Below are 27981 nucleotides of genomic sequence, written 5' to 3'. Positions count from 1 at the left end.
TGGAGAAAATATCTGCAGCAGAGTTAAATTAATGCTTTTGCAGACAAAGAGCAGATACAACAGAAAACACATTTATTTCAACTGCTGCACAATGGGAATCTCAATCATTTTCAAAAGGCAGCTGAAGGAGAAGTGACTCACATGGCTTGTGTACAGGAAGCCTCTTTGCAGTTTTCAGTGCTGAATTTCTTTTCCTCTGAAGTCATCAGGGGTGTGAGTGCTGCTGAGTGGCAGCAACGTGCTTGGCAGTGTTTGCACATGGAGAGAGACGTGGTTCCTGCCCTGGAGAGCTCACAATCTAAATGTGACATGGACAAAACTATCCCAACACACAACAATTGACTGAAATACCATCTGGCAGACATCAGATCCATTTTAACAAGCAACTGGAATACCAAATATATATATAAAGGTTACAGGTGGGACAGAGTGGTGGCTGTGTTCTGTTTGTGTTTTTGTGTTCACACAGGCACTAAAGGTAGTGGTGCTTTGCTTGAGAAAGGGATTTTCTTTTCTTTGGTGGGGTGGCTCCAGCTGGTGCTTCCTGAATGAAAACAAAGAAAATTCAATTAGAACTCAGCACTTCTGTGACATTACAGATCTGAACTTTGCACAAGGGTGTGATGAATTAATTCCCCTGCAACAGATGAACCCGGATTTGGGAGAGGCAGCATGAAAGAAGTGATGGATTTCCTGCCCTGCTGAGGTGCTGGGAAATCCCACCTGCACCTGGCTGGTGAAACCTTTGGCAGCTACCTCAGAGTCTGAGTCAGCTGGGAATCCAGCCCAGGACACGCTGCATGGGGCTTGGAGCAGCCTGGGACAGTGGAAGGTGTCCCTGCTCATGGAAGGGGGGTGGAACTGGATCATCTTTAGGGTCCTTCCCAACCCAAACCATTCCATGAGTCTATGGATCCTAAAAGAGAACTTTGTGTCTGTGATCAGGAGGAAGTCCCATCACCCAATGGAAAATCTGCTGGAAATTCCAACTCTCTTTTAAGTTTGAGTTTCCCCCCAGTAAGTGATTTTCTAATCTGTATCCCAGTGAAGGGGAGAAGAGACAGAGGAAGGAGAAAACCTCAAAATTAAAATTAGAAAGCACATGCTGACAGAACTTGAGCAGTGCTGGTGTGCCCACACATCCATACAGGACAAACCCTGCCTTCCAGATGCTTCCTCTTTTGTGGTTTTAAGTTTGGCCTATTTTCAGTAATTTTATACTGAGTCATATTTCTCGTCAGGCTCCTCTCTCTTACCAGTATTTTAAGTTTTCAACTAAATTTGAGAGAGAAATTAATGTGAGGCATAGAGCTCCTAGAAACTGCAGGAGAATCAGTAGCTGAGTAAGAGAGGAGAGGAAAGAATTCTTATTCCATGTGATATACAAGCTACAACAGCTAAATCTACTTTTGACTCATCAGCTGGGTACTTTGTGCATGGAAACTTCACCCATCCACAATAATAATTACAAAAATTGCAATTTTTTTGTTACTGTAAGGGTATTTAGAAACTGTGCTTGATGTCTCAATATTTACCTGAAAACCTGTTCAAGAAATATTGTGTCATAGGGAACTGTACTAAGACTCTTCCTGCTCCTCCACCTCTTCCTTTTCTTCTCCCTCTCCCTGCTTTTCTTCTTCTTCCTTTTTATTAAATAAAAAATATTTGTAGTTACCATATAGGAATTGAAAGAAAAAATAAACAGCCTTGAAATGCAAAGCTCTGCTTTTGCGACTGTTCTGTTTCTAGTAAATGCAGAATTCTTTGAGATTCAAAAACAGAATTAATGTATAGAGATTTTAATCTCAACATGGCTGGGCTTTATTTTGTGGAATTTATAGGCACGTGCTGGAATGTAAAAATCCTCTTCTTAGGTTAGAACACATGGTTAAGCTGCAAATAGGTGCTCAAAATCAAAATAAGAATATGAAATATGTGTAAATGTGACAAAAAGTTTAGTATTTTTAATTATACACTTTCCCGAAGCAGTAAACAACTGAAGATTCATGGCACAGGAACGAGATGCCTGAATGATCTAAAAATCACCTGGAATCAGATCATACAGCCTGGTTTCTATCTCTGAAGTTCTTAATTCTCTCTTTTATGCAGCAGAAATGACACAATTGAAAGCCAACAGCCCTTTGCTTCAATCAACACTTGTCTGAAAGCTGGAATTTGTGTGACACAGACAACAATCTCTGCTTATTCTCTTTCTAGAGTAAATGAAGCTCTACTCTGAAAAACAGCTGGAAATTGCTTTGAGGGCTCCTCTGCTCCTCTTCCAGCCACCTCTTGTCCAAAGGCACTCCCATGTGCATAAATCAGATTTCTCTCGATCTGCCACCCCTTCACAAACTGCTTGGACTGCAGAAGTGATGTGAATTTCTTCCTGGCATAATCAAATAACCAATCAAAGAATCAATAATGAGCTTTCAGCCACTACTGCAGGTCATACATGAGCAGCACAGACCTTTGTTTTTCCTCCCAGGCACCTCCTGTCTGTGCAGGAGTCACACCTGACTTGCCGAAGTGAAATCCTGCTTAAATACCTGCTTGGGAATGGAGCTGTTGGAATCAGATTCCTGGTTTCCAGTGTTTTTCAGGGAAAAACATTGCACTAAAGAATCATTCTGGAAAAACAGAAATGCAATACAAACATCTGTGGATTGGAAGTTCTTATGCCAAAGGAGTATTGCCTCTCTGGGCATTTTTCCCCAGGAAAGGTGCCTTTTTTATCTCATGGGAACTCTGACACAGGGCCAGGAGAGCACACAGACAAGCCACATCTTTCAGATTTTACCAACTTCCATCCAACATTCAAGTCAATTAACTTTTACAGGGGAAAAAAAATTCTTTCTCTTGCTTGAAGCTTTAGTTGGTGGTGCCAGGGTAAAACTAACCAGGCTTGGTGACCCTCACCAGCATCTCCAGGAACCTCAGCACTCTGCTCATGGCTCCAGGAGCTTTAGAGTCAGGAAAACACATCCTGGGAGGAGCAGCTGAGGGAGCTGGGGAGGTTCAGGCTGGAGAAAAGGAGGCTCAGGAGAGACCTCATTGCTCTACACAACTCCTGACAGGAGGAGCAGGGAAAAGATGAAAGGAAATGGCCTCAAATGGCACCAGGGCAGGCTCAGGTTGGAGATTGGCACAGAAAATTTCCCTGGCAGAGCGGTCAGGCCTTGGGCTGAGCTGCCCAGGGAGGTTTGGAGTCCCTGGAACTGTCCCAGAGCAGTCTGGATGTGGCCTTGGGGACAGGGATTGGGGTGATGCTGGTGGGGCTGGGGTAGCACTGGGTGATCCTGAAGGTTTGGGGAAAGCAGAAAAGTGTTTGAGGATTTGCACCTGGGTATTAGAAATTCTCACGAGGGAAATATCTCCTTCATGGGCAGAGCTGCCTAAATTGTCAGAACGAGTTTTCACACTGAAAATGCAATCACAGCATGGTGTCAGTGATTATCAAAGATGGACTTGTCATGGGAGTCCTTGGCAAATTTTATTGAAGGCTCTGTGACAGACAATTTCCCTTCCATTTACAGCTTTTAATGATTAAAGGCCCATCTTTGTTCCCAGTCAAAAACACCACAATAGCACCAATCATTATCTCTAGCAGAATATGACTGTGGTGTGTTTACTTTCATGAATAAGAATTTCCCAGCTTTTGAGTGAAGCAAAAGAACTGAAAAGGAATTAAATACACACAAACAAAAGATGATAATAAAATATCCAGGTGTACTATACCCCTGTAGCTGCATGTTCTTCCTCGCCTTCCTACAGAAGAGATGCAAAAGAAAATGTTAAAAAGGTAAATTAAAGAAAGAATATCAGAAATGAAACAGGGTAAACACAGCAAAAGTTAAACACTGAATTTAGGAAAATTATGTGGAATTCACTGGATTCATTTGGAGATACTATCCTCCAAATTAACTCACTAAGCACATTCATGCTTAACTTTTTATATTGGAAAAGGACTATAAAATCATTAAATTGAGCTCCCTTTTCCTCAGTTACTTCCAATCAAAACTGCTTCATTGGCAAGCAAAGATTTGGAGCTGGGTTTTGTTTCCTTGTTCAGGTGGAGTTTCTGTGGGGTTTTTTTGGTAATTAGTTGGTCTACAAAATGCAAGTATAATCAGAATTATAGAAGAGTTTTATCTATGGTATATATCATCATTCAGAATCTGGCTTGTGATTCTGCTAAGTGTTGTAGGCTGCAACAGATGCCTTGGCTCAACAGGGAATAAAAAATAATACAAGCTGGTTTTAGACTGTAGATTGAGCAGAAGTGATGAGAGAGATAAAAAAGAAAAAAAAAAGAATAGAATTTAATGTTAGATCCTAAGCTGGCTATGGGGGGAAAGAGCTGATCCTACACAAAACCCCAAAGACAAGAGGCAAATGTCACAGTGCCAACAGAAGGCAGAGGGGTTGATTTGAGTTCTCATGGAATGACTTAAGGGAGTGAGTTGCAGTGCCAGGGTTTAAATATGGCCTGGGGAGTTGCTGAGACAGGATAGAGACTTGCATTATAATATGATTTTTGAACATGTTTCTAAAATAATTTTGCCCTGAAGGGAGCCTAATCTGTACTGAAAACTGATTTAACTGGGACACCACTTAAAAAATACCCAAACCTCCAAGCTTAAATCTGAAGTCAAAATCACACAATGAAACCACAGAAAATTTATTACCAGCACATGGAGTGACCAGCAGGCTCCATGAGAGCTGGAGCTCAGTCTTCTCTTCAGGAAACTCAAAACCAAAGGAGACAAAGCAGGAATGGGAGGCACTGCACCCATGCAGACAAAAAAACCTGGAGCTTCTGCATTTCTGCATCTCCCAGGAGCAGCAGCAGGATTTGGAGAGAGCTGCAAGCTCCACACTGAACATCCCCTGCTACTGAGCCCTGGAGGAGCCTCCTGAAACCTGGAGCCTCCCTGCAGCCCCAGGGCTGAGCCAGCCCCAGTTTGTTCTGGTTTCTCACTGGTAAAGGCTGAGGTGACTTCCAGAATTTTCCACAGTGCTGACATTTCTCCTGCAAAGCCACTGGAGAAAAGCTGGCTGGGTTACACCCCACAAATGGGAGTCATTTTGGAGGTGGTTTGCAGCAGTGCTAAATAAGGCCAAAATTCCAGCACTAAATCCCCACTGGCATATTAATTCAGCCATGGAACATAAAAGTGCCATCTTTCAAATGCTTGTGTTGAAAATACCTCTATCCTTTAGGACTTAACATCCAGTGGAGATACTCTGATGGCAGCCTGGCAGTCTTTGAGCATCTTTGCTTTCATCAAACCCTGCTCAGGTTTGGTTAAGTAGATATTTTTACTTTCTTTTACAAGCAAAAAATGAGATCCAGAGACAAAAGGTGGAATTCTCGCTGTAGCTACCTCAGAGCTGCTCTTCTCATGTAACCCTGTCCTCTGTGTGCTGTGTGTAGTGAGTGAGAATAGCAGAATTCCTACAGAATGATTCATGCCATCCCAACAGAAGTGATAATTGGGATGAACTACAGCAAGGCAGGCAGATGCCACAGCACTGAAGTGATTTGTCCTGGGTGACAGGAGAAGTGGGTGGTGGAACAGGGCAAAAAGTGTTTTCTGTGCTCTCTCCTCTGCCTCTCTCCTCCCTGAAAAACTACAAAGAAATCTACATTTTCCACTTTTAACTCCAATCCTTTCTGTGAGAAGTGGAGCAAGGTGCTGGTTGCATAGGAGTGGTGCTGCATGATGTCAGTGCAAAACCTCTCCTCCACAGCTGCCTGACACATTTGCAGATAAATTCCAACATTCTGCTCCCATTTGAAAAGCATTAAAGCAGAATGCCAGGCAGAAGGGCAAGGCACCCAAGCCAGGCAGCACTTTTGGCTCCTCTCATGAGCCAAAAAAAGGAGTTTGATGGCACTCACCTGCCTGCTGAAATTCACAGCAACATGAAAAGTGCTTGGATATAATTTTCCTTAAGGAGGAATTTAGTTCTCACTGAGGACTGTCTGTCCTCATCACTGTTTTGAAATTATGAGTGGGACTTCCCAGTGGCTGAGATGTGCCTGAGGGTGTGCAAAAGGGGCTTTTCCAGCCCAACAGTGACCAGATCAGTCACTATTAAAAAGGGCAGTGGGGAAAGACCTACAGAGAGATGTTTCCTCAGGAGAATATTGCAGCTAGATGAAAAAAACAACCCAAACTCCATTTATTCTGATCTTTGATGTAAGAGATGATGCATTTGTGCTGGGTATTCCCCAGGAACCATCTGATCTCCAAACAGAAGAACATGAGAAGCAGGCCTGACTCCCTGGGAAGAGTCAGCACCCAAATAAAGCCACCCTAAAAGGACAACCTGGGCTGCACTTTGAGATCTGGAGTACCAGAGCAGGAGCAGACAGGAAGGAAAGCATTGGCCTCCCTTTCTCCCTTTCTCCTTTCCTCCAGGGGATTCTGCAAGGCCTGCAGAAGTCACTGTCAGATCTGCAGCAAACATTTACAGCCACATTTATGAGCACTGCACTTGCTGGCCACTGAGAGCAGCAATTTGTTTTTTCACCCAGGCAGGACTCAGATGTCTAGTCCTAAATTACCCTCCATAACTAGACTCTGGTTCCCAATAACCATCAAAATAAAATGAAAAGCTTGTGGTAACAAGTGGCAAAAGGCAGCTGCTGATATTCAAGAATCAGAACAAAGTTCCCTGGAGTTTTATCCAGGTTTGATATCATCCTGATATCAAAGAAAACACATCCAAAAGACACTTTGCAATCAGTCACCCTGGGCCACACCAGGAGGCCTTGTGGGTTTATGTTCCATGTGCTTAGCACAGGTAAAACCCTCAGATCACAAAGAGAAAGGAGAAATTACCTGTTGACCTTCTGGTGGTGTCTGGCCAGCCTGAGCCTCTTCAGGAGCTCCTTCATCTGCCTTGTCTTCTGTGTGTGCCTCAGTTTCATCTGTGGCATCAGATTTTTCATCCTTGGAATCAGATTTATCTTCTGTGGCTTCTGATTTCTCCTCTGTGGCATCAGACTTCTCCTCTGTGGCTTCTGACTTCTCCTCTGTGACACCAGACTTTTCAGTCTCCTGGCAGCAAAGGGGAACTCATGGTCAGCTTCAGGACACATAATCAACAACTCATTTCTATTAAATTCTTGAGTTTCTTATTTTTGGGAAACTGTTTTTCTATTTTTGGTTCAGCTCTGAAATGAAAATACCTCCCTTTAGAGTGTATTTCTCCTGTGAAAAGAACACTTGCTGGCAGGCTGACCAGGTGGGATTTATGTGGGGAAAACATGAATTCAAGCACTTCTCAGCATAGCAGGTTCTCTAACCTTCCTCTGAAAGTTCAATAGAAACCAAAGCTCACCCTGATGGCACATTTGAGTTTCAGGAAAAAAAAAAAACCTTTTTCCACCAGCATGAATTCCAATTAAACATCATCCTAAAGCTCCAGGAAAACAGAAGTAATAAAGGATTTCACATTTAGTCTCTTAACTTTCTTGCTTAAAAACATCAGGAAACCCTTCCCACATCAGTCACTCAAGTCCATTTATTCCAGCACCATAACCAAGCACCTCCTGGGAAGTTCTTTATTTGACAAATATCCTGGTGTCCTTTCAGCCAGGTGGCTCTGAAAGGTCACAGTGGCACCCACACTGTGTCAGACAAAAGGAGGCCTCGAGTGGCACAGCAGAAATATGATGAAATGCAAGAGCATGAAGTGCAAAGTCACCTTATTTGGGACAAGCAGTTCTGGGACACCAGGATATTTGTGACATTAGAAAGTGATTTTTCTATTGCACTTTAGGAGCTTATCAGTTAATGATCATCAAGGAAGAAAAAGATGGATGTATTTAAATAGGCATGGGATAACTGAGCCATGAGGGTGATGTGACAATGAAAGAGGTAAAAAATATGATCCTCAGATGTATGAGGTGAGGCAAAGCCTCCTCTGGATTGCCCTGTGCCATCCCAGTCACTCAGGCTCAAGAAGGAGAAACTCAGACTGGAGCAGGTGCAGAGAGGGCTCCAGGAACATCTGAGGAGTGGAGAGCCTGTCTTATGAAAGGGGGACCAAAAAAGCTTCATTGCTTTAATCTGTTGGAAGTGATGCTGTGAGGGGATATGGTGGCACTCCCAAAATAGATCAGAGTAAACATCAGACAGGGATAGGACAAGGAGCAGTGCTGAGGGAGATGCAAAGTACAAATTGGCTGTGCGGAAAAATTCTAATCATCATCAGTGGGAGATTTCAGAAGTGATCTGTAGCAGAGAGGTAAAAGACCTTACTCATTAAAAGGAAATTTGACCCCTTCTGATGGGCGTTATCTGGGGTGGGTTCCTCTGGCACTCAGGGGAGGTCCTGTCCTGTGCCATCCTGAGTCCCACACGCTTTGGGCAGAGCAGCACATCCCTGAGAGGGCACAAACTGCTTCCCCATCCCTGTGACCAAGCCCTTGCAGCTCAGCCCCCTGCTTGCTTTGGGGTTTGCTGCTTTTCCATCATTTCATTTGTCTCCACAGTTAAACAGAAGCCCTCAGTCATGCTCCCCTGTGCTTTAAACTTCACAATCCTCCTCTAGTGTCCCCATGATGATTTCCTCAGCCAGTGCTCTCATTCTGCAGAACAGGGCATGGCTGGCTGGCTTTTATCTCAGAGCTGCTGGCTGAGTGCTGGCTTAGGGATCTTTGTCCCAGGATGTGCTGTGGGACATAAGAGATGTCCTCCTGCTGACAAGCTCTGCTGGATGGGGACAGAAATGATAAAAAGGAGCTCAGGAATGTCAGGAAGCAGATATCACAGCTGTTTGATGTTTTTGCTGAAACCTGACTGCCTGTAAGGCTTGGTGCTCTTTTGGCAATTGTCTCCTGAGTTGTGGAAAGTCAGTTTTACACCCAAGTTCCTTGCAGTGAAAAGAGAGTGGGCTCAAAGGTCCCTAAGTTCTCCTTCCTCTGGAAGTGGAGCAGGAGCTGAGCAAGATGAAAAAGCTTTAAAAAGCAAAACTTTCCTACCTCACAGCACTTTCCCACTCTGTCACACAGCTGCACAAGTGTTGCTGCCAGCACGTGGGGGATGCTGGGGAGAGGGATGAGCAGCTGGAAGGGAGCAGGAGGAGCCAGAGGAAGGAGGAGGGAGAAAACAGAATTTCTTTTTCGGCGATATCGTCTCATTTTAAGCGCACGTAAAACTGTGGGCTCACTGCACTCTGATGCTGGTGGCATTGTTATTAAAAACAGATCCACAGAGACATTTGTTTGGCTTGGTTTATTGTTTATTTTTCTCCCAGAAGCCAAAAAATGTTTGAAGATTGAAATACGTAGTAACATAAACATATACTGAAATTCTCTTGTGCAACATTGTGTTAATACATTATTTTCTTAAGGAAATGGCAACCTCCTACAGATACTTTCTTTGCTGAAGTTCCTCAAATGAAGAAGACAGTGTTAATGAAAATTAAATTAATAGAATCACTGACCATGATGTGGGTTGGAAGGGACCTTTAAGATCACCTCATTCCAACCTCCTTGCCATGGGCAGGGACAGCCTCCACTAGACCTGGTTGTTCAGAGACCCATCCAACCTGCTCTTGAAATTGGTTAAATATTTATTTTCAGCACAAATATTAACCTTTCATTAAAATCCATACACTCAGTATTTTTGGCTGGGACATAAAACACATAAGAACCACAGAGAGCATCCTAATTAAAATGACCCTTTTGTGTGAATCCATCTCAGATGAATCACATACTTAGATCATAAGGCACAAAAAAGAGTTGTAGCTGAGAGGACTAAACTAGAAGCAGCATGTTATCAGCCAGAACACACACACACACAGAGTTCTTGTTAATTGTATGGAGAACTCTGACATTCAGAACAGCATTGCCACACTGGCTCTCCATAGAAACACAGAATTTAATTTTCAGTGAATTCAAAATGAAGTACCATTTCTAAAGATTGGCTGACAGGTCATTTTCTCTTTAAATAAAATGCACATAGCACAAATTTGTAATTCAAAGCAGATTTAGGAGAAGCCTTTTTCCACTAACTTAAGCTTGGGTATCTACAGATTTGAGGATGTCAAGATTCTGGATATTAAGATCAAGAATAGTGGGATTAAGGCTTCAAGTATGCACAATATTTGAAAACAGACCCTCAAATCACATAAATCACTGAGTCAGACTAAGCTTTAAAAAAATGTACCCAACTTTTGAGACTGACACACCTGACCCCAAACATACAAACGACACCAATTAAAGCTCAGATCTACACGTGTATCCTATTGGGACATCACTACTCAGGCTACTGATCCAAGATTAACCAGGACCTCTCAGAAATCTGTCACAAATTTGAGTGATCTTTGGGTCAGGTACAAGGTCTTAAATCCCAGCCTGCCCTGAATCATGTTTGGAACTGATCTAGACCAGGTATTCCTTCAGGTGAGGAGGTGTTTGGTATTAATAGATTAAATTACTTATTAACACAAGCACTACATCTGCTGCTTCTCTCAGGCACAGAAAATTGTTCTGCTCAGCCCTGCTAAAGGATGCTTTAGAAAACACAAAAACCATTGTGGTCAGGAGGGAACAGGAGAGAACAGGAGAGAGGATGAGGGGAGCTAACAGATGGTGAAGCACCACAAATATGGATTTGTTTCCTGTAAAGTCAGTGAATTTTATGGGCACATTGCACCCTTCAAGGAAATAAATGTACTTGGTATGATAAAATCACTGAATCAGAGAATCACTGAATTATTTGGGTTGAAAGGGACCTTAAAGATCATCTTGTCCCAGCCTGGACAGGGACACCTTCACTATCCCAGGGTGCTCAGAGCTCCATCCAGCCTGGCCTTGGACATTTCCAGGGATCCAGGGACAGCTACAGCCTCTCTGGACACCCTGGGCCAGGGCCTGCCCACCCTCACAGGGAGGAATTTTTTCCTAAAATCTGATGTGAACCTGTAAATTTTCAGCTTGAAGCCATTCCCTGTGTGCTGTCCCTGCATCCCCTGGAAATTGTCTCTCTCCAGCTTTCCTGGGGCTCCTGCAGGCCCTGCAAGGCCACCCTGAGCTCAGGCCAAAGCTTCTCCTGTGCAGGTGAACAATGCCAGCTGTGCCAGCCTTTCCTGCCAGCAGAGCTGCTCCATCCCTCTGCTCATCCTGGAGCCTCCTCTGGGCTCTCTGCAGCAGCTCCAGCTCCTCCCTGCGCTGGGCCCAGGGCTGGATGAAGCACTCTAATATACAGAATACACTAATTTATAGAACAACAGAACAAGAGAATCTTCAGAACTGAATGTGTATTTTTTGCACTCAGCAATGGAAATGAATTGGCAATAAATTTAACTACAAGTATTTTGTTGGGAAGTTATAATTTGTTGAGGGAGCCCCAAAAGGTTCATCTGCTTCCTCAGATGGAAGGAAATAAGCTCAAAACAGTCCTGGTCAGGATGCTGTTGGATTGTTCTGTGAAACAGCACCATGGCCAGTAAAGAATTTCTTTAGTCTTGGTGCAGTATGAGACAAAAGATGGATGGAAAAAGAAATAGAATATTTTAAGACAAGAGTATCAAACAAGTATCAGCTTCATCTTAATCTTTGTCATGTCTCAGCACAGTAAAAATCTCTAGAAAGAAAATGCTTACTGCCTTGTGGTGATTCCATGCTTTATAGTTTGCTTCTTCATTCCAGAAAAGAAAAAACCCCAAACCCACATATTTTTTTAAGAAGGGATTAATAGGAAACCTTGTCATATGTGTCACCATCACCATCTCTTCCACACCTGATTTATAATTCCAGATTTATGCTGCTGGAAATCAGCGTGATGAGCCATCCATTGTGCTTATCTAAGGTGGAGCTGGCAGAGAATGAGGGGGCAGCAGAAAGAGAAGCAGAAGCGGAGCAGGAGAATTCTTTTCTTGACAAAGCAGGCAGCCTCTCCTGCAGCGAAGATGCTGAGAAACACCTCTGCAAGAAATGTGCGTGTCTCTCACAAGCAGGAATAGACTCTGAAAGGGAGACTGTCAGAATTCCACATTTAACAGGGACTTTACAAACACTCTCACTTATTTGTGCTCTCTGGCCTGAAGCCACCACCGAGGCAGCAGTTAATCACTGTAAACAAGACTTGCCTGCTACCAATGGCACTGACAAACAAATCTGCCCAGCAGAATGTACCAAACATATTATTTTCAACATTTCCAAGGTTGTCACGAAGTAGAAACTGCAATAGCCTCTGCTGGCAGCTGGGAACGAATGAATTCTGAAAAATTGTTACTTTGCTTCACAGATATGGAATCTACCAGGACCTTGCATGTAGAAGCAGATAATCTGTGGAGTGGCAAGGTGGAAAAATGCAATTTTCTTTATCTCACTGATTCTCCACATATCCTTTATAATGACTATAATATGTAATACCTGCAGTCCTTTAAGCCTTTCATGGCTTTGTGGATGTTAATTAAATGAATTCTCACAAGACCCTTGTGAGGTAGGCAAGTCATTTTTATTTCCCTAGGTGGGAGATGGCTCAGCTAAAGCAGAAAGTTTAAATCACTCTCCTTATCATGCAGGGACTCAGTGGCAAAGACATTTATAACAACTGGGATATTTAAAACACACCCCTGAGTGTGTTTTCAACTGTGGCTCCCAAAGCATTTAGAAAAGGCTCCTTTTTTTTTTTTTCCCCTCTGCTTTTACAGAAGAGGATAAGGAAATATTTCCAATGGTGTTTCACTCAAAGCTGCTGCAGTTGGACCAAGGCAGATCTCCTGCTCCAAGGCACTTCCTCAGCCAGGTCACCACAATGCAGCAGAGTTCTCCTGTGCCTCTGGCTCATCACTCTCTTGATTAATTTCTTTTGTTGGCTCACCCACGTTAAAGATGGCAATATTTTATGAGCTCAGGCTAGGAGAGCTGTAACAGTCTCAGTTATAAAACTTCTAATTAGAAGAAGATTCTAATAGAGAAAAAACACATTGGATTCTGTAAAAAACAACACCAGGGGAAAAAAACCCAAAATAAAATGTTTTTCTTTTGCCAGAAATGGATTAGAACATTGTCAAAATGGGATAGAGAACCACAGGCAGAGTTGCCAAAGGGACTCGGTGAAGGGCTGGGTGAGCTCTTTTCTCCTGCAGGCAGAGGGAGGGAGTTCCATGGTGCCAGTGAAGGATGGGATGGGTCTGATCCCAACCCCGTGTTGGGGACCAGGGCTGGCCCTGCCCAATGTGGTCAGGAGCTAGAAAAGGCTTCCTGTAACCAACACAGCCTAGAAATTGTGTGAGGGAGTCTGCAACACTTAAAAGCTGAACATAATAAAACACTCTTTGTGTCAACAACAACAACAAACCCATCAGCTGGAGCCATGGTAACGAGCCTGCAGTGAAAGAAGGCAAGAAAGAAGTATTTTCTACTATTTACTGAACCAGCCACTTTTTCCTCCCCTAAGAACACTTTGCTGCTCCAACATCTAACATATTGCTTGCCACTGCCTCTTAAGTGACATGCTGAGTCACTGCCAATGTTCATCTTTTATTAAAATCAAATAAATGATCCCCATGGAAGGACAGAAGCGCTTACCTTTGTGCCTGGAGGAGGAGCAAGGCCCAGGAACGAATAAATAATATTTTCTTCCTTGGCAGAGAAAAAGGATTCAAAATCCTAAGAAAGGGGCAAACAAACAACAGAGAATTGGTATCAAAAATCAAACAAAAAGCACAGGAGAAGAGCCAAGCCCAGGCAAATCCTACATAGATGAGAATGACCATGGATTTGTACAATTGTCTGCATTATCCAAGCCCCAGGAAGAAAACACAGATAAAGGGAGTTTCACACAGAGTGGCAAAATGAATAAATGGGCAAATCTCTCCAGAGACTTACACTTTAATTATATCCCATCCATGGCAGAATCAGATAAAATTGTCTCATTTTAATGTGCCTCAGCTGTACACTCCAAGGCAAAGCTATTCCCTTTACATTTAAAATAAAACTTGCTGTGAGTAAGGACACAAAATACCCTGGAACTTCTTTATGGCAAATAAAAGGCAACAGTCAACATGATAGCTCAAGTGAAACGGTAACAAGGAAACTTCGTTTTAGAGAAAGGCAGTCTGGTTAGAAAATGCTGTTATTTTCAGACTAACTAAGGAAAGGGTTGTGCTGCTCTCTCTGATATCCATGTACCAGCCAAAATCTCTTGTGCACTGGTGAAATGAAATTATAAATCATTACATTAAATGCCTGTTTTCAGTGGAAATGGAACTCAGAAGACCAGGGATGCCTCCTATCCTGCCAGCTACAGCTTGCATGCCCTTTCCTGTTTTCACCTGTACAACACTCCCATCAATTAAGGAAGTTTTGCTATCACTACTTTTGTCACTGAGAATTTCACAGCTCACGTCTCACACAGCTAAAAGCAACAAATATTTAAGTTCCAGCAGAATCTCCAGTTAGAAATGACTGGTCCAGAATCCCAGCCAGCTCTGAGACAGGGGACTGAACATGTCCTGCTGAGTCCTACCCTGCTGCCTTGATCATGTTATCATCCTTCCTCTAATCCCAAATACCTCCAAGAATAGAAACCTGTAAATAATAAGGTGCTGAATCATCCTTGAGACTTGTTTGCAAAGCCAGGTTAGGAGCTGAGTTGTTTTATCAAGCTGTTTTAGTATTTCCAGAGTATAAATTATTGGAAAGGCTGGAGTGGATGGTTTTGAAATGACTTTAATGCCAACAAGAGCGGAATTGATGACGTTTCAGTGCAGTTTGGAAGAGCTTTACAGACAGGACAAATAACAGCCCATTGCACTGATTTATCTGAGGGACAGATTGGCTTTCACACAGTCACACCCAGGGGGAACTGCTCTGTCTGGGAGAAGCCCTGGAGCACATTTTGCTGCTGCTCCAGGCCACCCATTTCTCAGACCATCTTCTCATCCAAGCCAGGCACTGTCTGCCTCTGGCTCATGGATTTAGGATTGGGTCATGGATTGTTTTCCAGCAAACAAGAAAATGAGGATTTTCTGCAATTTGAAGGGCTGACATGGCCAAACAAACACAGGAAATTTCCATGCTCAAAGCAGCCTGAGCCAACCATGACATGACATGGCAAGAGCTGGGGAACAAAGAGAAGACAACAAGGAAAGGCCATGAAGTGGACTTGATATTTTTATAGGACTTTCTGAGGAAAAGTAGTCCATGGCAAGTGTACTAAAATCCTCCAGAAACACAAAGCCTTGTAGATAACCAGACCTGAGGACACAAGTAAAATGTATGAATGACCAGACAAGTCCTTATCAGACGTGAATATAATCTTGTATGATATCAGGGCCTCCTTGGCAACAGGGAGTGTGCAATGACATCCCACAGTAAATGGAAGGTCACTTATTTCCTGAGGAGGAAGCTGTCATGTATTAAATAAGAGATAAAGGAAAGCCTACAGTGATCATGGAACAGGTTTTTTAATGGTGTATTTGCAGCCATGCTTTACTAATGGTGACTTGTTCACATCTTCATTTGCTGAATGACTGAAGATAACTGTTCCCATGGCAGGCAATAAGAAAAATAAGCAGGAGCAATTTACTTCAGGTAAGCAATTATATTTTATCTGTATGAAAAGACATAAATGGTCTAAGTGGTGCAGTTTGTTAACTGGACATCAGCAGAAATTTCTTCCCCTGGTGCTAGGTACAGCAACAGATCAGAGCACACAGAGAGAGCATGGAAACACCATCCCTGGAGTCTTTTGGAATTCAGATGGCCAAAGCCCCAGGCAATATAAGCGAACTTTAAAGCTAACCTGCTCTGAGTAGCAGGCTGGACTACAAACCTCCAGAGGTCCCTGTATTTCCATACATTTAACTTTAGCAGTTACATAAATGATAGAATCATAGAATGGCCTCAGTTGGAACAGGACCATAAAGATCATCTCATTCCAGCCTGGGCAGGGACACTTTCCACTGTCCCAGGCTGCTCCAAGCCCCAATGTCCAACCTGGCCTTGGGCACTGCCAGGGATGGGGCAGCCAAAACTTCTCTGGACAACCTCTGCCAGGGCCTCAGCACTCTCACAGAGAAAAATTTCTTCCTGATATCTAATCTAACCCTACTCTCTGTCAGTTTGAAGCCATTCCCTGTGTGCTGTCCCTGCATCCCCTGGAAATTGTCTCTCCCCAGCTTTCCTGGGGCTCCTGCAGGCCCTGCAAGGCCACCCTGAGCTCAGGCCAAAGCTTCTCCTGTGCAGGTGAACAATGCCAGCTGTGCCAGCCTTTCCTGCCAGCAGAGCTGCTCCATCCCTCTGCTCATCCTGGAGCCTCCTCTGGGCTCTCTGCAGCAGCTCCAGCTCCTCCCTGCGCTGGGGCAGCTCTGCAGGTGGGAAAATCACCTGAGGGGGCTCAGGGACAGAATTCCCCCCTCACCTCTGCCCCCACTGCTCTGGATTCAGCTCAGGACACAGTTGTTTTCTGGGCTGCAAATGCACATTCCAGCATCAAATAAAAGCCTCACCTAATAATTCAGAGATGTTTTTTAAAGTACATACAAGGGTACTTTATTCTACAGATTTCACTTTACAGAAGAAAACAGAGACTTCAGCTTACAAAGAAAACCAGAAGTTTACGTTTCCTTTCTTTCCCAGTTTTCTAAAGGTTTTTGTCAAGCAAAAGAAAAGACAAGAGCAACAGAGTGCTCAGTATATTTAGCAAGTGACACAGATGCAGACGTCTGTCTAGACATGAGCAAAGAAGCGGCTTAAGAAAAAGATCAAATGAGGACATAATTGCCAGCACTGTTGGATTAGACTGGATACTTGAAATTGGTGCTGTAGCCAGGCATACAAAATGAATCCATTTCTAATCTATTTCTTCAAGTGGCAATACCAAAGATCTGGGAGAAAAATAAGATCTCAGCTATTTTATCAGCTATTTTATAGTTTTATGCTTCTCTGACCTCGTGGAAACGCTGCTCCCAGGCAGTGTATCTTTATAAAAATCCATCTGTAAGAATCCTCCACTTTACAGTACAAGCTGTGGAGTGGAGCAGCTCTTCATGGTCACCCAGAAAATGAAGATACAGAAAATGTATCAGCAGAAAAGCAGATGTGCAGAGGGACTGGCTTCGCTTTCTTATTATGTCATTCTATTCTAGCACAAACAGAAGACTCCTCACCTGTCCCCAGAACCCCCTTTCCTTTCCACCACTCCAAAAATTTCACTGAACTGCAGACGAGGACACTGGATAAAGTCCCAAAGGACCATTCCTCCAAGGCAGGAATCATTGCCTCACTCTGATCCACTGGTTCGACCCACCTTTGATGAGATAATGAGGTGATCTCCTGAAAACTATGGATTTTCTGATGTCTGACTTGAACTTTCTTTGCTGCATTTTCTTCTCTTACAGCTTATCCCACCTTCAGTGGATGCAGAGCAGAACATATTTTACAAAATCCTCGATAATTCAGGTGGGAAGAAACCTCAGGAGACCACCTAGACCAACCTCCACATCAAAGCAGGGTCAGTACTGAATTCAGACCAATAATTCACTTTTTGTCACAGCCCTTACTAGTTGAAGGTTGTCATGTCTCTCTCCAAACCCCTCTTTCTCAGATTAAGAAAGGAAATATTCAATCTTGGCTTTTTCTCTCCCAAGGCCAGATCTCCCAGGCCATCATGATGTAATGTGTACCCAGTGCACATGGGTGAATGGGAACCAAACATTGATAAGAACAACTGATAAGACTATTGATAAGAAGGGAAATGTGGGAAAAGAGTGATCCCAGAAAGAGGACTGGGGATAAATGCAATGTAACAGATTTGATCTAAAAAAAATAAAAATAAAAAAAGGACTGACTGTGAACAGAGAAAATAAAAATTAGCAGGAAGGAGAAAGGGAAAATATCTTACAAAAAATGAAAGAGGTGTAAAGAGCTTAACTTGTTTAGCTCAGCAAAATGAAGATAATTAGAGGATACAATTCCCATTTACAAATATACTGGATTGGGCTGTTGAAGCTAAAGGGTGATTTGGGCATAGCAGGAAATGGATATGAACTGCCTGCATTTAGCCAGGCTACAAATTCAAAGGTTTTTAGGTGCCACAAGAGTGAAGCCCTTAAAAACTGACGAGAGCAATATATTTTAAAAGGACTGTCATGAATTCAAGATACTGCACTGGAGTCACACAGACCCTTGCAATCCTCAGGGATATTTTTAATAAAATGACTGAGGCCAAAGGAGTGGGACACAGGGGAAGACGTATCAGACAAACATTAACCAGCCTGAAAGAATTCTGGATTTCTGGATGGCTCTGCTGGCCCTGCACAGGCTGTGCAGGGAAGCAGAATGCAAATCCCCAGGGTTTGATTGTAGAATATGTCGCTTGGGAGGATTTTGCAGCAGTTTGGCAGCCCCTGGCCATGTTCTCAGCCCACATCACACTCCCTGTGCAGCTCCCTCGAGGCACCTTCCCCTGGGGAGAAGGGTAAGGCTCATGCGCTGATAGGAATCTCATTACCTTATTTATTTGGAAATAATGATGCCATAAATTAGGCTTTGTTATGCACCCACTGGGATCATTAGCTCCGAGATTTGAGAGCTGGGTACATTAGAATTCTGGAGACTTTTAGGCTAATTGTAAATTTGATTCAGTTTTTAAATCAGTAGCTGCAACTTCTTTCCCCATGGAGGTGTTTTTGCAAAGGAGTATTTCCTCACTTGAATTTATTTCAATATGTTGATTATTTGGCTTCCTGAAATAGCTTCAGACATGCAGTAAAAATTGTGCATTTATCATTTACTCTCAAGACTGACCAGTTGCAACACTTTATAAGGCAATTATTCTTTAATTCCTTATATACTTCTCCAAGGAACATCAGAAATATTTACTGCAGCACTGACTGCCACAAAACCCAGAGTAAGATATATCAAATTATACTTTTTATTGGTGCAGATTGGATGCTGAAATGCATATGGGCTCCAACACACCAACTTCTCTTTTAGGAATTCTATGAGAAAATGAGGGAACAGCTGCACTCCAATATTCATATTATGAACATTTGCTTTGAGAGCACTGAAGTTAATTCTGAAAACTCGGTGGCATGAAAATCCCTGCTGCCCCAGTACAACCTTGCAGGAGTTCACACTGGATTTGTGCATTAACTCCAAACCAGGCTCACTGTGTTCCCTGCATTCCAGAGCACTTTGCAGGTTCATTCCAGCCAGCAGATCTCAGCACTTTCCAGACTGGGCATTTCCACCCAGGCTGGGAGAAAATAAAAGGTCTCAGATTATCTCTTTTGATTCACAGTCCTAATATTCATGCTGGAACATTATTATCTTTCTCTGCTTTGAACAAACTGTCTCAAGAGAAAGAACCTGTTATAAGCACATATGAAAATATAAAAGCATCTGATGAGTGCTACAGTTGCTGTTATGAAGGGTTGGATATTCATTGAATAAGCAATATAATGCCAATAATTCAAACCACATTCTAGAACTATTCCAGTAAACAAACATTCCTATTTATTTTTATAATATAATGGAAAAAGAAGATTCCTATTCCCAGCCTCTGGTACTTCAGATATCTACTTGATGTCCTTGATAAGTCCAAACAAACAAAATATCAACACTCTTCATCAAAATTAACTGCAACTTCAAGAACTTTCTCCAGCTTTCTCTACATGCATATTTTGCTCTCAAAAATAAATAATCTTCTGTTTTCTTGCTTTTCTGTGCTTCAAAACTGTTTCCTGAGAATTGTTCTTTCCCAGTTGTTTTGAGGAGTTTTTTGACATTTCCTATTAATGGAAAAGAGTCCCTTTCTGTGAGAAACCACTCTCTGAAAACATTTAAATTTCCCAACAGCTTCTTACCCCACAGTACCGCTCCTCATTGAAGATCTGTGGAGGGAGGGGAATTCCATTCTGAGGCTTTTTTTCACCTGGGACATTCTCTCTCATCCATTTCCTGTTGTCCTCATCTCCTGCTATGTCCATTTGCTGGAAGTCAATCTTGTTGGCCTCTAAAAAGCCCACAACTTCTTGCTGTTTCTTTTTTATCTGGGTAGGAAAGAGGGAGAACAACATTCCTTCTTTAAAATGAAAAGGGTTTTCTAAGAGCAACTGCTGTTACAAGAAGTCAGGCAAGTTTGTCAAGTTTAGAGAATCTTTTAGGTTGGAAAAGGCTCCAAGATCATTGAGCGCAACCTTTGGCCAAACCCCATCTTGTCCCCAGCCCAGAGCTCTGAGTGCCACACCCAGTTATTCTTTGGACACCTCCAGGGATGGGGACTCCAAATCTCCCTGGCAGCCTGTTCCAATTCTTTTTCCATGGAAAAAAATCTTCCTGAAAGTTGGAAGTTCCTGAAGTGGGATTCATTTTTCCAGTAGCCCTCAAAGCTTTTGAAGCTGAGATTCAACACTTTCTGTCAGCACCCAGAGTGCTGCCACTACATCCCTCCCACCACACACCCACCCCCCAGCTTCCTTCTTTCCTCCCTGGATGCAGTGACAACGCCAGCTGAGAAATGAGGCTGAGCAGGAAGCCTCCTACTGTGTTCCCAGACCTGGGAATGTGGTGTACAGATACCTATGGTGATCCTGCCTCAAGTCAGCAAAGGTCAGAAAATGAACAAATTTTCCTCAGCGTGTTACAGCCTCCTTCTTCCTCCCAATCACAAGTGACATTCAGCTTTCTGTGAGCCACAATTGTCTCTGTTCTTTAATGTTAGGGATAAATAAATTTCACAGAATCAGAATCACACAATAGCTGGGATTGGAAGGGATATTCCAGTCCAACCCCCTGCTAAGGCAGTGTCACCTGGAGCAGGTGACACAGGAAAGTGTCCAGGCGGGTTTGGAATGTCTCCAGAGGAGGAGACTCCTTGTTCTCCCTGGGCAGCTGTTCCAGGGCTCTGCCATCCTCAGTGTAAAAAGTTCTTCCTCGCATGGTGGTGGAATTTCTTGTGTTTGAGTTTATGGCCATTGCTCCTTGAGATATAATATATAAATATGAGTTAAGGCTCAAGAAAATCCAGCAGAGCTGAACTCCTGTGCTTAAATAAATCCCCCATTACAGAATGACATTCCAGTTGGACCACGAAGAACATGCTATGTACAAATAAAGCTTGTTGCACACAGCTTCTGTGACGCCTAAAATTCACTCATGGCCCTTTTATTCCCTCTGATGCTGGTTCTGTGCAGGCATTGAGCTTATAACCCATCCCTTTACTGTGAAAATGTAACACTCACTGAATTTCCCTACTAAAGGAGTGCTGCTCCTGAGCAGCTTTTAAAGAACTTGCCACCAAACACAGCTGGAATGAGGCATCAATGTAATTTTTATATCTTGTGATTGGAAACCATGTCCCCCATATATCAGACATCTGAACACCTGAAATTAAAGTGACACCAAGCTAGTTTAAATCAGAAGGACAGGCAATGAGATGAGAAGTAAATCAGGGATTATGTATTTCCATAATCTAATAAAACAGAAGAGCTGAAGTAGAGTGATAGCCTATTATCCTGGAAAGATGAATTCTCATGAGTAGATAAAATTTCTTTTCCTTGCACAAACAAAGAAGCATCTATCTATACACAGGCTTGCTTATAAAAAATAACAAACATAAAATTCTGTATACTTTTGTCGCAACAACAGAGGTTTGCAGTGACCTAAAGAAAGTGCATCACTTTGAATGAAAACACTAATCCAAAGTGGTCAAAAGCCATGCAGATGACAGAGTTCAAAGCTGCTTATTTCTATTCTTATTTTCTCTTTTTAAACAGAAATAATCTCATTACTGCCTATTTAGCTGCAGAGTTATTTGCAGAACACAAGCAGGCAGCAGAAAGGATTGCTCAAGGGACATTTCACTGGAGAAAGTGGCAGGATAATGTTTGTATAAATGGTTAATAAAATCTGCAGGAGCCAGCAGCAGGAGTAACATCACATGCTCTGAGAGCCAGGCCACTCAAGTGCTGTCAGCTGCAATTGCAGGGTCAGCCTGTCCCCTTGGCCACAGGCACTGCAGGAGATAGGGCTCCTGGAATAACTGCTGCTCCAGACAGGCGGTGCCTCTGACGAGATAATGGACGTGGAGCCAGAGATTCTGTGCTCCCCTGCTTATGAAAGCTCTCATTTTAAACCTGGCTTAATTTCTCTTCAGCTTGACGTTCATAATGCACAGGAGGCTCAGGCAGCACCAGGCTTGAAAGCAAAAAATTGTGTGAAAAAATTAATGCTGAGGTAAAGCAGTCAAGTTTCATGGAATTATGCTGCTTAAGGAAAAGGTAAGGAGTTTCTGACTATGACAAGGAGATAAACAGAGCAGAGTGTGAAAAACGCCAATCACTTGTTTTTAAAATGTTAAAAGTTTAATAGTAATAAAATGGTTATCAAAATAGTAATGCAATTACAGTAATAATAATTTGGACAATTTGAATTAGGACTATATGACACAATAGAGACAAAGAGTTAGGGACAGTCTGGGTACCTTTTTCTGGGCAGCATGAGCCTGAAAAAGGACTCACATTAACAGACAATTAACCCTTAGAAACAACAGCCTGTTGCATATTCATACATCTCATACATGATGCATAAATTCCATTCAAACACAGGATTCTGTCTGGTCATCATCAACTTCTTCCCTGAATCCTGACAGCACCTTTGAGGTGGGAAGAAGTTCGTTTCTCCTGATAATGGGGGAATAAATTCTTTCTGTCTGAAAGATTCAGGTGTCCTGTGGCTGCTATCTCACTGCAAGTCCTTTCTTTAAAAAAAGTACCCTACATAGCACAGTTTCTATTTTAACATTTTTTATAACCTAAAACTATATTTAACACACTACTTAAGAGAATTAATACAGCATTACTTTCTAACACAACACATATAATATTCATTTGAATATTTGTGAAAAGCCAATCATAAAATACGTTCATTTTTCACAAGAGGATGTGCTGTGCCTTAGGGCTCACCATTACTGGGGCTTAGGCAGAGCAAAAGACTTGAGACACAAGCGAGTGTGAAGCCACAAAGCAAACCTTTGTTGTGGGTGGCACTAAGTGGGCAACCAAAAAAATCTCTTCAGGAAGCAGCATTCACAGAGGGAAATTTAGAGTGTAACAACACAGAGGACAGGAAAAGGCTTTCCCAGAATGGATGAGACTGCAGGGGCTTGTTTGTACCCCCCATCTGGTGGCATGGGAAGAATTCAAATTACATGGGCATAGATTACTTGGAAAGTGGTGATGAGCAGGATATTATTTCAGAAATGCCAGTTTGTCTTTCAGCAAAGCTTGAGTTGCACCAACCCTAGCTACTAGTTCCTTAAACTAATAATAAAGAATTTGTTGTAAATAATTATTATCTAGCTAGAGTGTAAGAATTGTCAGAGAGGTTGTGGACTTTGCATCCCTGGAAGTGCTCAGGGCCAGGCTGGATGACAGAATCACAGAATGGTTTGGGTTGGAAGGGACCTTAAAAATCATATCACTGCAACCCCCTGCCATGGGCAGGGACACCTTCCACTGTCCCAGGCTGCTCCAAGCCCCATCCGAGCTTCAACTTCCACAGCTCTGCTCTCCCAGGGCTCCAGGGGCAGCCACAGCTGCTCTGGGCACCCTGGGCCAGGGCCTCAGCACTCTCACAGGGAAGAATTTCATCTTAATATCTAATCTAACCCTTTAGTCCTTCATCCTAAGGCCATTCCCTGTGTGCTGTCCCTGCATCCCCTGGAAATTGTCTCTCTCCAGCTTTCCTGGGGCTCCTGCAGGCCCTGCAAGGCCACCCTGAGCTCAGGCCAAAGCTTCTCCTGTGCAGGTGAACAATGCCAGCTGTGCCAGCCTTTCCTGCCAGCAGAGCTGCTCCAGCCCTCTGCTCATCCTGGAGCCTCCTCTGGGCTCTCTGCAGCAGCTCCAGCTCCTCCCTGGGCTGGGGCAGCTCTGCAGCGGGGAAATCACCTGTGGGGGCACAGGGACACAATCCCCTCCCTTGCCCTGCTGGTTATGCTGCTTTTGATGATGATTTGAAGGGGGGAAAGTTCATAAAATGTCACCAAAACCACAGGAAATAGAAGTATTTTAGAGGTGTCAAAACCACAAGCATCAGGAAGCAAGACTGTAAGATGTCCTCTGTGAGACATGAATCCTCTTTCTCCCACAATTTAGAATCTTGCAGGATTCTAAATTCTAAACACCCTTATAACTAGCAACAACATTGTTTTATTTTTTTTTATTGTTTGCTCCAAGCCAAGCATTTAGTGCTTTTTAGTGCTATAAATAAGTGTCTCCACTTCTGCCTGCCTTAACGAATAGTTCAATATCAGCTAAGTCTGGAGCAGAAAGATAATAAAGCTGGAGATATTTAAAATAAATTTTTGAAGCATCAAGGGGACAAATACAGACTGCAGATTTGCTCCAGAGCCACAGTGAATTATAACACTCCTGCATCTGATCCACAGCACCAGAATGTCACTGGGTTCACTGCATTCACTTGCACAAAGCATTTATTAACATGAAAACCACTTGCAGTGACTAGGGTGACCATGCAGTACATAAAATAGAGAATTTTTCATTCTTTGCCAATGATCCTCTGCTGATTTACATCAGAGGCTGAGCCCATCTTATACTGAATTCAAAAACAACACCATGCATTTGATGGGACCAGCCACCACATTTGAAGAGTTCACCAGTACTAATAGGATAATTTAAACTTCCAATTTGAACTGTTTAGAGATTAAATTAATCCCTCTCAGGAAAAGCTGTAACTGCTTGATACAAAATTTCTATTTAATAGGAGTTTAGTGATATATTGAGGTTTGTGCTAACTCCCTGTGTGAGTGAATTTTATTTTATACATACCAGAACTCATTAAGGGTTCATTGAAAAGATACCTTCCATCCATGTTCATCAGAAAATGTGGAAAACTAGTCCAGGTGTACTTGGCATTGCAGTTCAGAATCAGTGATCTGAACCCATGCTGAGATTGCTACAGATATACACACACCCAGCACACCAGAAAGGAGCAAATACAGAGGAATATTGCCCTGTGAAGATTCCATCATTTTCTTTTGGAGTCTCCAGATCAAAACAGGCCAATCAGGAGCAAGAAGAGTGCCCATGCCCAGCACATGGAAATTTATAAATTGAATGTTTTATTGCAAATTGCAAGCTACCAAACCTGAAATTCCCAACTTCCTCTTATTTTTTTTTCTCTTGTACCTGAAGTTTATTATTAAAAATAAAAAAAATATATAAAAGAATGCTAAATATCAATAGTAATTTTAGAATGTAAGGCTTAGGAACAGGCTGGTGAGAGAACTGCAAAATTCCTCAGCACCATTCCAACTGGAACTTCAGTGAAGGACCCTTGGTTCATTTCCTATAGATAATGGTCACATAAATGGGGGGTGCTTTCTGGAACTTTTCCACTCTGGAATCTTCCTAGAGAAATGCAGCTGGTGTCAGGGAGATAGAGATGTAGTTCGAGCTCCGTGCAAGCCCCAGACAGTTTGTTTAGCAGTGTCACTGGGAGGGAGAGAGGGAGGGAGTGCCAAAGGAAAACTGCAACCTGAGCTCATCTGGGAACTGGATATAAAAGGAAACAGTCCTTTCCCGGTTCCCACCTCCCACGGACTTCCAACCTCCCTACTATTCACATGCCCTTCCCTTCAGCTGATACTCTCTGCTGACAGCTACAGCAGTAGATCTCAATGCTAAAAATCATCAGTATAGCATTTCAACAGACACACACCAACCAAAAAAAAACCAACTAAAAAAACCCAGCCAAACACCAACAAACAAACAAAACCCAAAAACCCAAACAAACATAAACAATTAAACCATCCCCCAAAAAAACAAACAAGAAAACACCCAGAAAACCCAAACAAACAAACACAAAAAACCAACAACAACAACAAAAAAAAAACCAAAAAGAAAACACCAAGTAAACAAAATCCCTCCCAAAACCCAGGAAAAGAAGAGGCTTGGGAAATAAGTTTTTCTAACTTTATCCAGCTCCAGGTTCTTTCTTAGGCAGAGTTCCCCCTTTGCAGGAGCACAGGAGCAGTGTCCTAAAGTCTCTTTTAAAAACAAACAATTTTCTTCTGTAAACCGTCCAGCATCGCTTTTGCACAAATACAATACCCACTGTTTCCTTCTTCAGTTTATATATACGGCAAATAATTTCCCAAACAGCAGTAAATCTATGAAATGACAGGTAATTTAGATGTAAATGTTGTAAAAGCTTGCAGGCAAGCCAGCCTGCACTGATAGGAATTTTCTACAACTTGAGCAACTTTCAAGAATCACGTGGTCAGGGCAGAATAAAACTAAGGTTTATTCCTGTTAAGAATTCCAGTTTTTCATCACATGCAGGCTCTTTCCTGGCATAATTCCCCACCCTGATCCCAGCGGTGAGAGGAGGATGTTAAAGGAGTCACCTACCGCTGTAGAGCCCGAAGATGTGGCCACAAAGACTTTGATCACCATGCTGGCAGCGGTGGAAGTGAATCAGCAGAGCAGCCCTGCTACCCACGAGGCACCACGATCCCCGGAGCAATCCAAATGTCCCTGAGCTCCTGGGCTGAGCCGGGTGCTAAATGGATGCTCCCTCCCCCCGGCAGTCCGGCTGCTTTGCCCTCTCTCCCTCTGCCCGGGGTCCCGGGTTTTCCCACTCCATTGGCTCTGGGGTATTTTGGGACGAGGATTGGGCAGTAAGAGGAGCTAGAGCAAGGGGTTTGCACCTGCCCCTGGCCTTATTGCGTTAGATTGACAGGGTGGCAGCCCAAAAAAGGCAAGGGAGAGCAGTGCACCAATGAGACAGGGCTGGAGAAATATTTGGGAGAGGGGGAAGGGACAGCTGAGAAGGGAGAAGGGACAGGGAGCTGACGACTTCGTGCTGGGGGCAATCCCAAAGCTATGGGAAAGAGCTTTCCTAGATCACTACAAGGTTTTAGAGCTGTAGCTGGAAATTTGAGGGGAAGGGGAAAGCAAGGGGAGCAAAGATGCAGCAGTAATTATAGCAGAGATCATATTGAAATAAGCCTTGGTTACAAACACTCTCAGCTTTGGAGAATTCAGATCATCACGTACACTGCAGGCTTAGGGACTTTCCTGACATAAATGTGTGTCTGACACTGCTTGATAATGATCTGCCTGACTCGATGTACCCAGAACCTATTGGTGCATTTTCTCCTTTTTGCATCAAAGAAGATGTAAGAAGAGGTCCAGAGTACTCAGCAAAAAATGTTCCCATTCTTTCTTTTTTTCCATCTGGTTGTCACCTTCTACCCCAGAAATCACCACAGTGATTCAGTGCCTGCCTGCACATACTTGCTGAAGGAGGTCTCTGCGCATGAGAGGCATTTGAAGAATGTTAAATTATGGTCACAGATTATTTTCAAATTTTAAGGGCCAAGTCTGTTTGTGCTGTGTGCGACATGAGCTTAGTAAAGCTGACCCTGTGCCAGAGGTGAAACTGGACTAGGTTTTAGAAAAGCATATTTCATGTGTTAAGATTGAATGTAGAAATGTGCCCTGACCACCTTATTCGGAAAGTTGCTCAGTGTTGAGATTGAATGTAGTAATTGGTCTGATCCCAAAAACACTTAAAATGGATTATAATACTTTATTTCCAGAATTTATTAGGTAGGAGTAAATACACTATTACTTAAACAGTAAAAATGCTGTTGAGATTTTTAAAAAGTTTAAAATGTTACTCTTTGTAGTAATAGAGTAAAAATGCTGTTGAGTTTTTAAAGAGTAAAAATTTTACTCTTTATAGTTATAAAGAGTAAAAATGCTGTTGAAAGGATGTTCTTTTGTCTGTGTTAACCAGTATGCTAAGCTGGAAATGCAGTACTCCATGTATGGAACTGGGATCCTGCAAAACTGCACTGAAAACTAAAAATAACAGTATGGGTAGTTTACTGTGGTTTGCCATCTGTCATTTCTTTTTTACTTTTGAGGGGTAACAGGAGGTCCAGCAACAAGCCTATTAGAAGTAGATATTTTCAG

The 27981-nt window shown here is 42.8% G+C and overlaps 1 protein-coding gene across 1 annotated transcript; it reads right to left on the bottom strand.

The window, feature by feature from the left end:
- Nucleotides 1-89: 89 nt before the first annotated feature.
- On the bottom strand, nucleotides 90-26595 carry SH3BGR (SH3 domain binding glutamate rich protein). Its single transcript, XM_030945646.1, has 7 exons — nucleotides 26410-26595; nucleotides 19843-20028; nucleotides 13559-13639; nucleotides 6852-7070; nucleotides 3739-3768; nucleotides 1536-1643; nucleotides 90-544 (listed from the first exon to the last, which is right to left on the bottom strand). The coding sequence occupies exons 1-6, from the start codon at nucleotides 26452-26454 to the stop codon at nucleotides 1578-1580; spliced, it is 627 nt and encodes a 208-aa protein (XP_030801506.1). The 5' UTR covers nucleotides 26455-26595; the 3' UTR covers nucleotides 90-544; nucleotides 1536-1577.
- Between the last annotated feature and the right edge of the window lie 1386 nt (nucleotides 26596-27981).

This window comes from Camarhynchus parvulus, chromosome 1, assembly GCF_901933205.1.
Source record: "Camarhynchus parvulus chromosome 1, STF_HiC, whole genome shotgun sequence".
In the NCBI taxonomy this organism is placed as follows: Eukaryota; Metazoa; Chordata; class Aves; order Passeriformes; family Thraupidae; genus Camarhynchus; species Camarhynchus parvulus.
This window is presented reverse-complemented; position numbering and strand designations above follow the sequence as displayed.

Excerpts from the sequence above, each read along its gene's own strand:
- SH3BGR (XM_030945646.1), bottom strand. The coding sequence starts at position 26,454 with ATGGTGATCAAAGTCTTTGTGGCCACATCTTCGGGCTCTACAGCG. Across the intron at positions 20,029-26,409 it reads CATCTTCGGGCTCTACAGCG|ATAAAAAAGAAACAGCAAGA; the intron begins GTAGGTGACTCC and ends TTTCCTACCCAG. Across the intron at positions 7,071-13,558 it reads CTCCTCCTCCAGGCACAAAG|GAGACTGAAAAGTCTGGTGT; the intron begins GTAAGCGCTTCT and ends CTTTGCTGCCAG.